The 15,434-nt window shown below is 37.8% G+C and overlaps 1 protein-coding gene across 1 annotated transcript in view; it reads left to right on the top strand.

The window, feature by feature from the left end:
* The first annotated feature begins 7,507 nt into the window (after positions 1-7,507).
* sestd1 (SEC14 and spectrin domains 1) overlaps positions 7,508-15,434 on the top strand; it is a 49,954-nt gene continuing 42,027 nt past the window's right edge. Inside the window, exons 1-4 of the mRNA XM_083536986.1 lie at positions 7,508-7,641; positions 12,712-12,774; positions 13,374-13,453; positions 15,265-15,373. Of these exons, the coding sequence (XP_083393112.1) occupies positions 13,399-13,453; positions 15,265-15,373 (164 nt within the window). The 5' untranslated portion in view covers positions 7,508-7,641; positions 12,712-12,774; positions 13,374-13,398. The remainder of the gene's footprint in view (positions 7,642-12,711; positions 12,775-13,373; positions 13,454-15,264; positions 15,374-15,434) is intronic.

Here is a 15,434-nt window from a genome sequence, read left to right as displayed (position 1 = left end):
CTCGTCCATGCGTTTATGACCTCTAGAATAGACTACTGTAATGCATTACTAGGTGGATGTCCTGCATCATTAATAAACAAGCTTCAGTTAGTTCAGAATGCCGCAGCAAGAGTTCTTACTAGGTCAAGAAAATACGATCATATAACCCCAATCTTATCGTCCCTACATTGGCTTCCTATTAAGTTTCGAATAGACTACAAACTACTGCTACTCACTTATAAAGCACTAAATGGTTTGGCTCCCATGTATCTATCCAGTCTCTTAACACGCTACAATCCGTCACGCTCCCTGAGATCTCAAAACTCTGGGCTTCTAGTAGTTCCTAGAATAGCAAAGTCCACTAAAGGCGGTAGAGCATTTTCACATTTAGCTCCTAAACTCTGGAATAGTCTTCCTGACAGTGTTCGGGGTTCAGATACACTCTCCCAGTTTAAGTGCAGATTAAAAACATATCTTTTTAGCAAAGCCTACACATAACACACATCACACACATCACATCACAACCTTGTGCTCCAGAACATCTGATCACATGCACATTATCAACTTGTGCTGTTAATATCATGAACAGCAGCTACGCTAATTCCTCTCCACTGCTTCTCTTTCTCTCCCCATCCCGAGGCTTCCTGAGGTTTGGCCAGCTCCAGTCACGTCCCACCTCGTGAAGATTATGGACCTATGGATGATCATGGAGAAGTAGATGCCGAGTGTTTAAAGGCCCTGGCATGGAGAAGCTGATGCTGGATCTATGATGATCACAAATTGTTCTGTATTGTTGAAAGATTTATGACCAAACTTTTGATGTCACCCATATGAGGATGGGTTCCCCTTTGAGTCTGGTTCCTCTCAAGGTTTCTTCCTCATATCATCTAAGGGAGTTTTTCCTTGCCACTGTCGCCACGGCTGCTCATCAGGGACAAACGCACACCATTCACCTTCACTGTTGTTTTCTGTAAAGCTGCTTTGAGACAATGTCTGTTGTGAAAAGCGCTATACAAATAAACTTGACTTGAAACTTGACTTGACTATGTATTAATGTTGTGATGTTTTATTACAAGTGATGTGATCATAGCATTATCTGGATAATCTATGGCTAGGTGTGTGCTATAAGAGCATACTATACCTAGCCGTTCCTTATATAACATACGACCGAGTGTCGTACAGCGGCGATGACCTGTCAAAGGTTTGCATTATCTGAGTTGCACAAATCCATTAACTTCACGAATCCATTAACTCGAAAGTCCATAATTTCATCACTTAAGTACAGAATCAGCTCTTATCTGAAACAGGAGGTTAGGGATCAGAAGGATGGCACTTTTGTATTAAAAGCATTTCAAGAACATTTATTATATTTGTGCAGACAGTTAGAAACTATTACTAATAGTCTACTATTAGTGTTTTTTCAGTTTTGTAGGAATAATGTTTCCCAGTAACACAATCAATTAAGATGGTGAATTGTAGACACGTAAGTGACTGAAGGGGGTCATAGATTTCATGTAGGAAACATTTTAAAAGTCAAACTCAATAAGATACACAATAAATGCTTATATATTAAGTAATATTGCCCATATAATAATGTCATTAGACCCAATTCTCACAAAAAATTTAAGAATGAAATATTGTAGGTTCTGGGTTATAAACTAGGAATAATTATACACACTGATAATCTTAGGGCTTTCATAGTTGTAGAGTGCTGTAGAGGACAAAAGATGATTGAAATATCTGTAGTGCCTGCATGTAGATTCACCAGGTCTGATAAGAAAAGAGCCTTAGAAAGGTAGGAAAGAAAAAGCTTTTTACTTGTAACATGTACTTTACAGCACAGTGAAACTCCTTTTTTGTGCATATCTGAACAATGTTAGGAAGCTGGGCTCAGCTATGATACAGCACCCCTTAAGCACAAAGGGTTAAGGGCCTTGCTAAAGGGCCCCAAGTGTGGCAGCTTGGCAATACTGCAGCTTGAACCCCTGACGGTTTGATCAGTAACCCAGAGCCTTAACCACTACCCTAAAGATGACTAGTTTGATGAAACATGCTATACTGCATAGTGCATGATTGGACCTGCTGATTAGCATGCTAGCCATGCTAACCTCATGTGCAGCAATCCATCTGTTGTCTATGTGCTTGCCGAAAGTAGGTTTTTGTAGTGGTTTGTAAATGAACACCAATGATAATAATGCACATGTAGGTTAATGAGTGTGGAGCGAATTTGTTCCAAACAAATGGAAACAAGCGCAAGAAAGCAATTCAGTTCAATTTTATGTGTATAGTGGCTATTCAGAATTAAACTGATAGTGAATGTAACAGAGTTATATATAGTATGTGCCTCCACTACTGGGTAAATAATATCACTGAAAGATAATTGGATATTGGGTAATATTTTTGTATTTATATACTGTACTGTATATATTTGTACTGTGTCTCTGCTTCATATTTAAAAAATTGTCTTTGCTGCTATAACATGGAAACTTCCACACTGTGTGAATTAAGGTATATCTTTCCTTATGAAAGATCTAATAAAGGGGTAAAAAGGGTTTACTATTGGCAGGCTGTTTCTCTGTGCTAGGTGCATCTCCTGTTACACTAATTAGTTCCTGCGCCGTAAAGCTAGCGGTAAGTGTAATTGATAGCGCCGTAATTCAAATGTACGTGTTGGTTATAATTCTCTGTCGTTGAAATGTGTTGTAAATCCTAAACAACACATTGTATATTCACCCTGTCATAAAAAAGTGCTAGGTGTTGCTAAAGAGTGTGAAAACGTGTTCAATTGTAGCTACATCACGAGGGCTGTTGAATATGCTGAAAGGTCACTCAGTGGTAGGAATCCGTCCTCATCTGGGTGGCACTGAATGTCCATTTATTTTAGTTTAATTGTTTACTGATAGACACGAATGCAACTCTTTATGGCAACTGTAGTTCAGCAATGATGTAGCAAACTAAAAACTTTCTTTTGGCTTCTCCCATTAGGGGCGCCACAGCGGACAATCCGCATGTTTGATTTGGCACATGTTTTTACGCTGGATGCCCTTCCTAAAGCAACCCTCCCCATTTATCCGGGCTTGGGACCGGCACTAAGAGTGGCTGGGGTTGGTTCCCTGACCGGGGACCGAACCCGGGCCGCAGCGGTGAGAGCGCCGCATCCTAACCACTAGACCACCAGGGAACCAAACTGTTTAATATTAATCACAGTCCAGATCCATCTTCATGTCTCTTAGCACTTCACATTTACCTCATGGCTGCTCATGTGGAACCATCCTCAGTGACTGGTTTTCAGTTGAAGAAACCTCCTTCCAGAAGTAGCGTGGTGAATCAGGCAGGTCTGAAAAGCAGAAAGGGGCAGGATCACTGGTACCTCAGGAGCATGTGTAATTTGATAAAAAATAAGAAATAGAGAGATAAAGAAAGAAACAAGAAAGAGATAAAGGGGTGATGATTGTTATGCAATTGATAAGTGTGATCAGAGTGAAAGTAGGAATGTAACACATACATGATGGAGCTCTGGGATCATCTCTCATTAAATGAGCAAAGGGACATCATTATATACTTATTAATATTTTGTGTTTAGACTGTTTTTGGTGAACTAATGTTTGTGGGTAAGTGGTGATGCAATGGTTTAAGATGTTAAACTTTGTTCTTAAACTGGTTTAAAGCTTCTACCTTCAAGTCCCAGCACCACAAAGCTGTCGCTGCTGAGCTCTTGAGCAAGGCCCTTAAGTATCAACTACTCAGCTGTAGAAATACGATTCTCTCTGCATCTATTGAAGACAGACAGATAGATAGATAGATAGATAGATAGATAGATAGATAGATAGATAGATAGATAGATAGATAGATAGATAGATAGATAGATAGATAGATAGATAGATAGATAGATAGACGGACGGACGGACGGACAGACAGACAGATCTGTAGACAGACAGACAGACAGACAGACAGACAGACAGACAGACAGACAGACAGACAGACAGACAGACAGACAGACAGACAGACAGACAGACAGATAGATAGATAGATAGATAGATAGATAGAACTGTATATATAAATGTAAGAATGAATGATTAGAAAATTTCACATTAACTATAGGGTATAAAATTATCTTTTCTTTCCCTTTTATTTAGCAAAATGAAATTGGTCAGTTCTGCTAGGTTTTATCATTATACCGACTTATGATTATTGTTTTTATTATTAAATGAGCATCAGAAGCACAAACTCCCACCACCAAACAAAAACTGCTACAGCTCACCCCCAGTGCCATCTCGAGATCTCGTGCTAATTAACGATTTGATGGATAACAGATGGATTAAGAATGCTTTGTTGATCCCGCTATTAACAGTGGCTCCTTTACCACACTTTCTTTCGGTTTTCTCTCACTCGAGAAGAAAAGAAAAACATATGCAGCTTGCCATGTGACAGAGAAACCACACAGTGTTAAGTCCTCTGTGCTGAAGACTTTCCCATGGCAGAAAACTACAAAATCCAATTCGGCTTAGCTGTCGTGTCTAGCACATTGCATGAGAACAAATAAAAAGAATAAAAGATTTTGCTATCATGCAAAACACTGAGGAGGGCTAAAAAGGCTGAAAGCCAACATTATTCACAGACAATAAACAAAGTATAGAGCAATTTCTCTGGACACCTGATTGTAGTGTTTATAAGGGCATTTTAAAGAACCCAGTCAGCATTTTAATTCATCCCGAAGGTGTTCAGCAGGGTTTAGAACATATGTGTCAAACTTAAGGCCTGTGAGCCAAATCCGGCCTGACGTACAATTATATCCGGCCCGCGAGATGATTTTATATAGATCTATTATTATTGTTATCAATGTCCCGACGATATGAAGCGCTGATAACACAAACTACAAATCCCATAATGCAGCGCTTCAGCTGCCTTACCGAACGCTAGACTACCTGGGAACATTCCAGCGTCAATCAAATCGAGCTTCTGTTGATGTATTTAACCCTATTGTACAGTTATTGTGAAGCCCCTCAAAATGGCCAAGAAAAAAGTGGATTCTGAAAACAGAGCCTTTCAAAACCAATGGGATTCTGAGTAGATGTTCACTGACACTGCCGGTAAACACGCGTGTCTTATTAGTGGAGCGAATGTGGCTGTAATTAAGGAATTGAATCTAAGACACACTATAAGACAAAACATCAGGAGAAGATGAAAAACCTGAATGCAGAGCAGAAGATACAGAAAGTAGAAGAGTTAAAGAAGAATCTGACATTTCAGCAGATGTTTTTCACCAAAGCAAAATTTTCACTTTTGCTAAAAAGCACAAATTTTATTTATTTTCCATGTTGTTGTTTTTTGCATGTACATATTTTGAATTTGTATCATTTTGATAGGAGATATTTTTATGGAGAGCAAAATATTTTAAGTTATTTAAAGTTTTTTTTTTTTTTAATAAAATGTCATAAGAGACGGATAAGAGGGAGAAAATGAATGAATGTCATAAGAGCAAAGAAATCTGATTGTTTTGATTTGTTGTTATTTTAATGTTCACTTAAAAGCTCAATTCTTATTCATTTTTTCTTTTTTTTTTTGCAGCATGTTCATATTTCTAACTTGGATAATTTTGATAAAATATATATTTATGGAGAGCTAAATATGATATATTTAAATTTTAAATTAATTTATTCTGGAATAATAAAAAATTTCTGTTTTTATTTATATTTATGTAAAAAAAAAAAAAAAAGTGTGTTCAATTAATATTTATCCTGTTGGGCCCGTGACCTAAAGTGTGCTTTGAGTTTTGGCCCCCTGTGCAATTGAGTTTGACACCCCTGGTTTAGAACATTAATGGGTGCCAAATTAACGTTGTTAATAAGATTCTGTGCTCTTGTTCTGAGAGATATGGAAGCATGATAGCACAGAACACCAGGATAGCTGATAGCAGTGGGTGAACGTGCTCCTGGATATTTTTGTGAAACTAGAAATAGTCCAGACGATTGATTGGTCACAGCTGTCACTCAAATCACACGACCACCATCTTGAAGTTGAGTCTCGAATCACGTACTAGTGAACTAAATTCTAGGCTATAAGTTATATATCACCTAATGCTGTGTGCACATAATGTTAAACATCTCATTCCAGATTTATTTATAACCTTCATTAGAAGAACCTCCACTAATACAGTATGTAAAAAGTAGACTAGTTCACTAGATGTTGGGGCGTGTCTGTGGGCATCACGGTGGAGCAGTTTTCTTAGTTCTACTGAAGAAAAAAATTGGAAGGCTACAAAAAAAAAAAAAAGGCTAAAAAAAGACTATACAAGCATGTTTCCATATTGTGACAACAGTTTAGGAAAGAAACACATATGGGTGAGATAGCCAGGTGTCCACATACTTCTGGCACATCTTCCCTATGATAATAAATAATTAAAACACACACACACACACACATGCAAGATCTCAATGGCTATTACATTTTTTTCTGATTTATAAATTATTTTAAATTATTGTTCATTTTGTTTCTTCCATTTACCTCTAATTACTCTATATCAGTGGCTGGTGGACAGGGCCAGCAGGTCGTTCTCTGCTGGGATAAACACTGTAGCACAAAAACATACAATTTGCCTTCATTTCATATCTTCAGTAAACTCTAATGCACAAAATAAATGAAAAAAGAATGTTGGTGGTGCAGCTGCGGCTACAGTGAAAGAAGACTTGTTGAATTGTGTTCATTGGGTTTTTTGTTTTAGAAATGACTTTCAATCTCACTGTATAAGATTCCTGTCTGTGTTCTACTGCTTAATATTGATGGTTTCTATAGCTGTGGAGTCATAATGATGGTATTAAGAGGTGGACTGATTCGGATAGGACACCACTAAAGACCTTGGTGTAAAATGCACAGCCTGATACTACTTAAAAAAAGTTTGAGCAAATTTAATAATTATTTATAGATTTTCCTTAGATGCAACATAGTTTTTGTAATGGTTTACTTAATAATAATAATGATAATAATAATAATAATAATAATATTTTTTAATTTATAATGTATTTTTTTATTTACTTTGCATCAAATTGTATATATATATATATATATATATATATATATATATATATATATATATATATATGTTTAATTTGTATATACATTTTTCTAAAAAAAAATATATATATATATATATATTCTGTACCATGGTTCACATACTACTACTACTATTAATATTAATAATATTAATAATAATAATAATTAATAATAATAATTAATATAGCTTAATACAGTACAATATACTAAATTATTATTTTTTTATTTGTTCTTTCCTCAGAAACTATATACAATAATTATTAAGACTTTATCTCAATGAATTTGTGCATAAAATCCCAAAATCAAATTTTATTTAGTTAATATTTTGAAGTTTGTTTCACATTTTATATATATTTTTTTTTTTATCTTTATTAAATTCTTGTTTATTTTAAATGACGCATCCTGAACATGCAGTCCGAGTCGCTCTGGCTCCGCCCATCGTCTTCAACACATGTCATTGGTTGGCGCGGTTAATGGGCGCAGCTTTTCCTATTACGCCCCGCCCCTTTTCCCACAAAACACAGGGGCTAGGGTTTTGAGCAGCTCTCGGTTCCTCAGTACAGAAATAAACGCAGCTGCGGGGGAAAAGGAGATCCTGAAGACGGGCAGAAGGTAACGTAGGCCTGCGAGACGCGTTTCAGCCGTGAATGTGTTTATGATAGAGAACGGAGTGCTGCAGGACACGGGGCAGAGCTAACACTGCTGAGGGCTAGTTCACACTCAATGTCCCGGATGTTCAGGATAAAACCAAAAAACTCAACGCTAACACACACACTCACACACTCTCTCTCACACACACACACACAAACACACACGCGGGCCGAGAAATATAATATATAGTATAATAGATACTAACATCCCAGAAACAATATTTATTTGTATTATTATTACTAACGGTTATCCCAGGCTCCCTGTTTAAACTGTGATAATAGAAGTGTATGAGAGAAAGTTCCCGGATGTAGCCGTGGCGTACTTGTTAATACGCGAGTGCTCAGGAGTCCAGGTGTCGGATTGGAACGCGCACGCGTACTAGCGCACTACAAAGTGTGGAGTAATAGTACACATCCTGTTCTAAATACTGTGTGTGTGTACTGCATGCACTGTGTATGCTGTGTGTATTGTTTGTGTTGTGTCTCTTGTGTACTGGGTTTTGTATTGTGTGTGCGTGTGTAGTGTGTGTGTGTGTATGAAATGTGTAGTCTATTGTATGTCTACTGTAGGTAGTGTGTGTGTATTGTCTAGAGTATTGTGTGTACTGTGTGGTGTTTCTATAGTGTGTAGTGTATAGTTTGTGTACAGTGTAATGTGTGTGTCTGTACAATAAACTGTATGCAGTGTGTATACTTTGTGTAGAGTATTGTGTGTAGTGTGTATACTTTGTGTAGAGTATTGTGTGTAGTGTGTATACTTTGTGTAGAGTATTGTGTGTAATGTGTAGTGTTTGTATACAGTGTGTAGTTTATAGTGTGTGTACGGTGTAGTGTGTCTGTGTACTGTATACTGCATGTGTTTAGTGTGTGTATACAGTGTAGTGTATTGCATTTGTTTACAGTGTGTATTGTTTGTGTCTGCACTGTGAAGTGTGTGTGTGTGTGTGTAGTGTGTTTATACAGTGTAGTGTTTTGCATGTGTTTACAGTGTGCTGTGTGTGTGTGTGTGTGTGTATACAGTGTGTAGTGCACTGTGTAGTGTGTTTACAGTGTAGTGTATTGCGTGTGTGTGTATAGAGTGTAGTGTATTGCATGTGTGTAGTGTGTATACAGTGTAGTGTATTGCATGTGTTTACAGTGTGTATACTTTGTGTAGAGTATTGTGTGTAGTGTGTATACTTTGTGTAGAGTATTGTGTGTAGTGTGTATACTTTGTGTAGAGTATTGTGTGTAGTGTGTATACTTTGTGTAGAGTATTGTGTGTAATGTGTAGTGTTTGTATACAGTGTGTAGTTTATAGTGTGTGTACGGTGTAGTGTGTCTGTGTACTGTATACTGCATGTGTTTAGTGTGTGTATACAGTGTAGTGTATTGCATTTGTTTACAGTGTGTATTGTTTGTGTCTGCACTGTGAAGTGTGTGTGTGTGTGTAGTGTGTTTATACAGTGTAGTGTTTTGCATGTGTTTACAGTGTGCTGTGTGTGTGTGTATACAGTGTGTAGTGCACTGTGTAGTGTGTTTACAGTGTAGTGTATTGCGTGTGTGTGTATAGAGTGTAGTGTATTGCATGTGTGTAGTGTGTATACAGTGTAGTGTATTGCATGTGTTTACAGTGTGTTTGTGTGTGTATACAGTGTGTAGTGTGTGTATACAGTGTAGTGTATTGCATGTGTTTACAGTGTGTGTGTGTATGTGTAGTGTGTATACAGTGTAGTGTATTGCATGTGTTTACTGTGTGTACTGCATGTGTAGTGTGTTGCTTGTGCGACTGCATGTACTGTGTACTCCGTGTGTGTTTGGCTTGTGTGCATTGCATGTGTGGTTTCTGAATGTGTTTTTTGTGTAGCGTAAAAAGCAAGAAATGTTGGATGTTTACGAGAAATAAAGTCAGAATTGAAAGAAAAATCAGTTAGAATTAAATTTTTAGTTTAAAGAAGTCTCAAGTGTGAGGAAACATAGACGGAAACGGGTTTCCAAAGGAGTCATAGGTCAAAGAAAACGACCAAGTTTTTAAAGTTTGGTATCATTTCCAACTAAAACAAAAAGGAAACATAATACAGTGCATTCTGAACTGTTTTTTTAATTTACATGCTTAAGCCCTTCATCTGATCAGCCCTTCATCTGACATCTGTCTAGTTCAGTTTGGTGATGACTTGTCCAGTGAGAAGCAGAAAGCATCGTTTTCGAGTGGGGGGGAAAGAAAGCATGACTCTTTTGTTCTTTTCTTCGAGTTGGTAAAAGTCTTCTTGAGAGGGACCATCAGGACCATCAGCTCCTTCCACCTGTTCCTTTGGTGTTATTGGATCTTCATTAGCTGGAAGACAATTGTTAAAACCAAGTGACCAAAAGTTTCAATTATCTAAAATGTAGGACAAAAAAAAAAAAAAGTGTTTTCCTTTTCAATTCCAGCTTTAGAATAGAGGTATTATATCACTACAGCCTTACAAAACAGATGCACAACAATACCCTCGACCCCAAGTCTGATTCATCTCACAGTCGAGTCCTCGTAGAGATTCTATGAAACGAGGATCGTGCCATTTTGGTTATATGGGGGTGCAAAAACATTTCCTTTATGTCTAGTCTCTGGTCGCTAGCTAGCAGTCTGCTAACATTTATGTGACCAGGGGATCAATTCACATGTCCTCAAACATCAACCCCTAGACTCTCCTCATATCTGAGGAGGCTGCTGGAGCCTTTATATATTTATTTGCCATACATTTATCTCCTTATATACAGTGTTGGACAGTAAAAAGTTAATGTAATTCGTTAGTGGTTTTTTTTATATTTTATTTTTTTTTCTTTTTGAAGTAGTTGAAAATGTTTTGGGCTCATGATAATTGCAACACATCAATCAGTGTTAAATCTATTAATAGAATGATATTAACGAGTCTTTTCTCATAATGAGTTGATTAAGTAAGGAATCTTGTGATAAAAATGATCATAGCAACATTATAGCTGTAATAAATCATAGTACTTTGGATACTTTACATTTAAAGGCAAAAACTTTTGTACTTTTACTGTAGTGAAAGTTTAAAGGGAGACTTTTATCTTTACTAGTCACATTTTTACATCGTGTATCTGCTTCAACTCAACTTCATGGTTTTTGTACTTCGTCCACCACTGGGTTTAAATTTACATGTTGTACATATATTTGCATATTCATCTGCACGTGTCCATTTGCACAATTGTTACTATTTGCATTTCTTGTAGATGCCAAACTGCATTTCGTTGCTGTGTACCTGTACTACAAATATCCACCCATCCCTCCAAATACCTATTCATCCATCCATCCATCCATCCATATACCTTTCTATCTACACATCTATTTATCCATCCATCCATCCATCCATCCGTTTATCCATCCATATACCTATCCATCCGTCCGTCCGTCCGTCCGTCCGTCCGTCCATCCGTCCATCCATCCTTATACCTTTCTATCTACAGATCCATCTATCCATTCATCCATATACCATTTCTATCTACACATCCATCCATCCATATACCATTTCTATCTACACATCCATCCATCCATATACCATTTCTATCTACACATCCATCCATCCATCCATCCATATACCTTTCTATCTACACATCTATTTATCCATCCATCCATCCATCCATCCATCCATCCGTTTATCCATCCATATACCTATCCATCCATCCATCCATCCATCCATCCGTCCATCCATCCTTATACCTTTCTATCTACAGATCCATCTATCCATTCATCCATATACCATTTCTATCTACACATCCATCCATCCATATACCATTTCTATCTACACATCCATCCATCCATCCATCCATCCATATACCTTTCTATCTACACATTCATCCATTCGTCCATCCATCCATCCATCCATCCATCCATCCATCCATCCATCCATCCATCCATCCATAATCATTTGGTTATCGAGGTGTTTAAAAGTTCCAGTGTTTACCAGCACTAAATTATTCCCTCAGCTCCAGTTTACATTCTAAATCTCTTTTTAGCTGAATGACTGAATAAGGAATTCTGTGAAATGTCCATAGATGTGCCGCTGTATGATGTATAGTAAAGAGGAGCACCACTGCTTTAAATTTCTTCATTTACAATTTATTTTTTACATAGATTGTTTTTGTTTAATTTTAATGAACTGTTCACTTTTTCATTGAATTTGTTTGATTTTTATTAAAATCTTTTAGATTGATATAAAGAAGCAGTTATTTCTATAATGCAGTTAGTCGACTACGGTCACATCTTATATATGTGATATGTTTTATTATCTGTATACTGGTGCACCCAGTAAGAGTACCGTATTTTCCGGACTATAAGCCGCTACTTTTTTCTTACGCTTTGAACTCCGTGGCCTAAACAATGAAGCTGCTAATTTATGGATTTTTCCGGGGTTTTTCCCGGTTTCACAAACTTCAAGCCAAAACACTGAACCCCATAACATTAGATTAATGAAATTGCGGAATGGGTTCAGGTGAACCAATGAAACTCTTTATATTAAATCAGATGCGCTCCCACTGAATCGGGCAGCACCACATCATAAATATGGATGATGTTCCTCTGACGTTTGACCTGCCGCTCACTCGGACTGTCTACAGGAAATGTGAATCATTCGTCACGCTGAAAACAACCGGGCATAAAAACACGCACTTCACCTGTGTTCTGAGCTGCAGGGCATCGAGAGAAAAGATTCACCGATGGTGATTTTTAAACGCACGACGATGCCAAAAGATAAACTCCCGAGATAAATTGTTGTGAAAGGAAGGAGGAAGACAGTGAACAATGACTTTCTTGGTAGGCTACTGTTTAGATACAAGCCGTGTAACAGACACTGTCTTTAGTTAAAGCCTGTGTAAAGTTCATTAGTTTCAGTGTAGACACCTGCGGCTTATAGACAGGTGCGGCTTATTCATGTTCAAAATAAAAATCTTTGTCAAATTCAGTGGGTGCAGCTTATATTTGGGTGCGTTTAGTCGTCCGGAAATTACGGTAATATTAATAATAATTATAATAATTGTTTATTGTTCCTCCTGATAGGACATGGGACACTAAGGGACGGTGCGAGAGAATGATCTGAACTGTTCCAGGCTACTTACTGAGGTGAGACACAACACATGCAAATACAATCATGTTTTATATTCGACCACGGGATCAATTTTATTCATTTTTCAGTAACCAAACAATAGACATTGTTCCAGGTTTTCCAAACGGAAATAGAAAGCGAACATAAATGTTGGCATCGAAAATCAGTCCCCTGTAAGTTTACGTTTGGTTGGTGAGGAAACCGCACGAGGATGAAACCTTGAGCGGAACCAGACCTCACCTGGGACACCAAATGTCCAGTGATTGGACACAATGCTGGTGATTTATTAATTACAGTCTAATAACACTCCATTTTGGGGAGGTGGCAGTTTAGTGGTTAAGGCTCTGGGTTACAGATCAGAAGGTCATGGGTTTCGAACCCTGGTATTACCAAACATTAACCCTTTGTGATCCAGGGGTGATGTATCATGGCTGATCCTGCACTCTGACCCCAGCTTCCCAAAATCACTGGGGGTGAAATGATGATGAAATGATTTCACTGTTCTATAATTTCTTTCTTTGTCTTGAAAAAAAAAAAAAAAAAGATACTGTAGGTAAAGTTCCACTCGAGCTTCTGAACACTATTGTGATCTTTTTGTGACTTCCGTCTCTCGCAGCCTCGTGATCTGAAGTCGTTCCAGCATGGACGCCTCCACCATTCTGCCGGTACTGAAGAAGAAATTGGCGTTTCTATCAGGTAATGAAGAGCGTCAGATATTTATGATATTTAGATTGTCATCTCTCATCAGCTTTGAGCGGTCAAAGAGCATATTTGAATAATAATAATAATATTAATGATGTGTCAATTCTGATTGGTCAGCAGATTTGGAAGGAGATTCTCTAGTCGATTCTGAAATCACAGGTTAATGTACTCGCTGTAACACACCGTTTAGCTACAATAACAACCTTGACACAGTCTTTTACACCGAAGAAACTTGATAGAATTTTTTAATTGTATGATTGTTATAATTTAATTAGAAAAAGTACGATTCATGAATTTATTATTAATAGATGTTCATAGATCTTTATCATCACTCTACACCAGGCTTCAGGATTTGGGGTTTTGTGAAAACAGAAAAAGTTCCAGGATACAAGAGCCTTTTGTACATTTTCTGGTTTAGTCCAATTTTTTTTTTTAATCCGAGTTTATTATATTAAAGAAAAGCGAGTGAGAATACACATTTATCCCTATTGGGATGAATGTGAACCCTGACCGCACCCCCCAGGCCTCCTCACCTCACCTCACCTCACTTACATCAGCATCTGACTTTATGAACACATCCTTGTGATGGAACAAGCACACATCTCTACAAACACACTCCAAAAACGGGTGGGACATCTTCCCAGAAGAGTGGAGCAGCAAACCCAACGTGGAATAGGATGTTTAAAAAGCACAACCAATCTTATAGTTGGGTGTCCAAATACTTTTGAGAAACGAAAACCAAACATTCAGCTAACGAGCGCGTTCCCCAGGCTAATCCACTTCTTCTTCGTTAGCGATCTCTCTTCTCTTTTTGAAGATTAATCTGAACTCTGGTGTCCCGCTCACGTCCACGTGGCTGATGCACGCTAGAAATTAAGATTTTATTTTTTAATAATTTTTTTCCACGTTTTTTTTTGTATTTTTAGTTTTGCCGTTTTGAAAAATCCAAATTTCCAGAAATCCTCTCTCTCACAGTTCCATCTGGAAACTACTGTCTCGTCTTTTTTAGGAGTCTAATGGAGGATAATCTGATTGATTACGGGGTGCTGTTATTGGAATGACTGCGTAAACCGCTAATGGCGCGCGTTCATCGTTTTTCAAAGTCGCACTTCTTTGGTTTCTCGGGATAAACTGATGTCGATGTTGTTTTTATTTTTTTATAAAAATTTTTTTTAACCCATCATTTATTTTTCTATTCAGAAAAATGGTCCAAATGAGAGGTGTGTGTGTGTGTGTGTGTGTGTGTGTGTGTTTTACATTAAATATTTAATTTTTTAAAGATATGTCCTACTTAACGATTCTAATTATTTCAGCATACTTTGACAAACGTCTGCATTTAAGAAAACCACAAGATTATTTACGTATTCATTCATTTTATTTATTCAGTAATGAATTCATTCTTTTCATCCTTCTTTCATTCCGTCAAGCTATGCGGATTTTCTTTTTTCAAGAGAAACCCATATCTCTAGACCTTCGGCAGCCATTCCGCTCATCCGCACGAAATCGTGTTTCTGATACGGCTCGAGCAGCAGCACTGTGCTCAAAACGCGAGGCCGGAGCAAACATGCTAACTGCAGCATGTTCTGCACGTAAAACGAGAATTGCTTTCGTTACACCCCTACTATAAAATGAATTCTGAATTGGTACATTCTGGCCAATCGGATATCAGCAGCAGCGTGGTACAGACATTATTTCGAGTGCGGTGAAGAGAGACAGTCTCGTACACCTGCTTTCTGATTTCGAAAATATCTGTATTGACCTTCAGCACTGTAGTCCTTATTTTGTAATCGTTCTTTTTCTCTCAGGAGGTAAAGACCGGCGCAGCGGCCTGATCTTGACCATCCCGCTATGCACGGAGCAGACCAGCATGGAGGAGCTCAGCTCCACGCTAGACTACCTGCTCAGCATCCCCAGGTCAGCGCAACCTCATTTCCACAGCATCGAGGCTTCTCTGCTGATCTGTCAAGTTTATTCA

This window comes from Silurus aristotelis, assembly GCF_946808225.1.
Source record: "Silurus aristotelis genome assembly, chromosome: 3".
In the NCBI taxonomy this organism is placed as follows: Eukaryota; Metazoa; Chordata; class Actinopteri; order Siluriformes; family Siluridae; genus Silurus; species Silurus aristotelis.
Note: the sequence above shows the minus strand (reverse complement) of the source record. Positions and strands in the feature narration are given on the sequence as shown.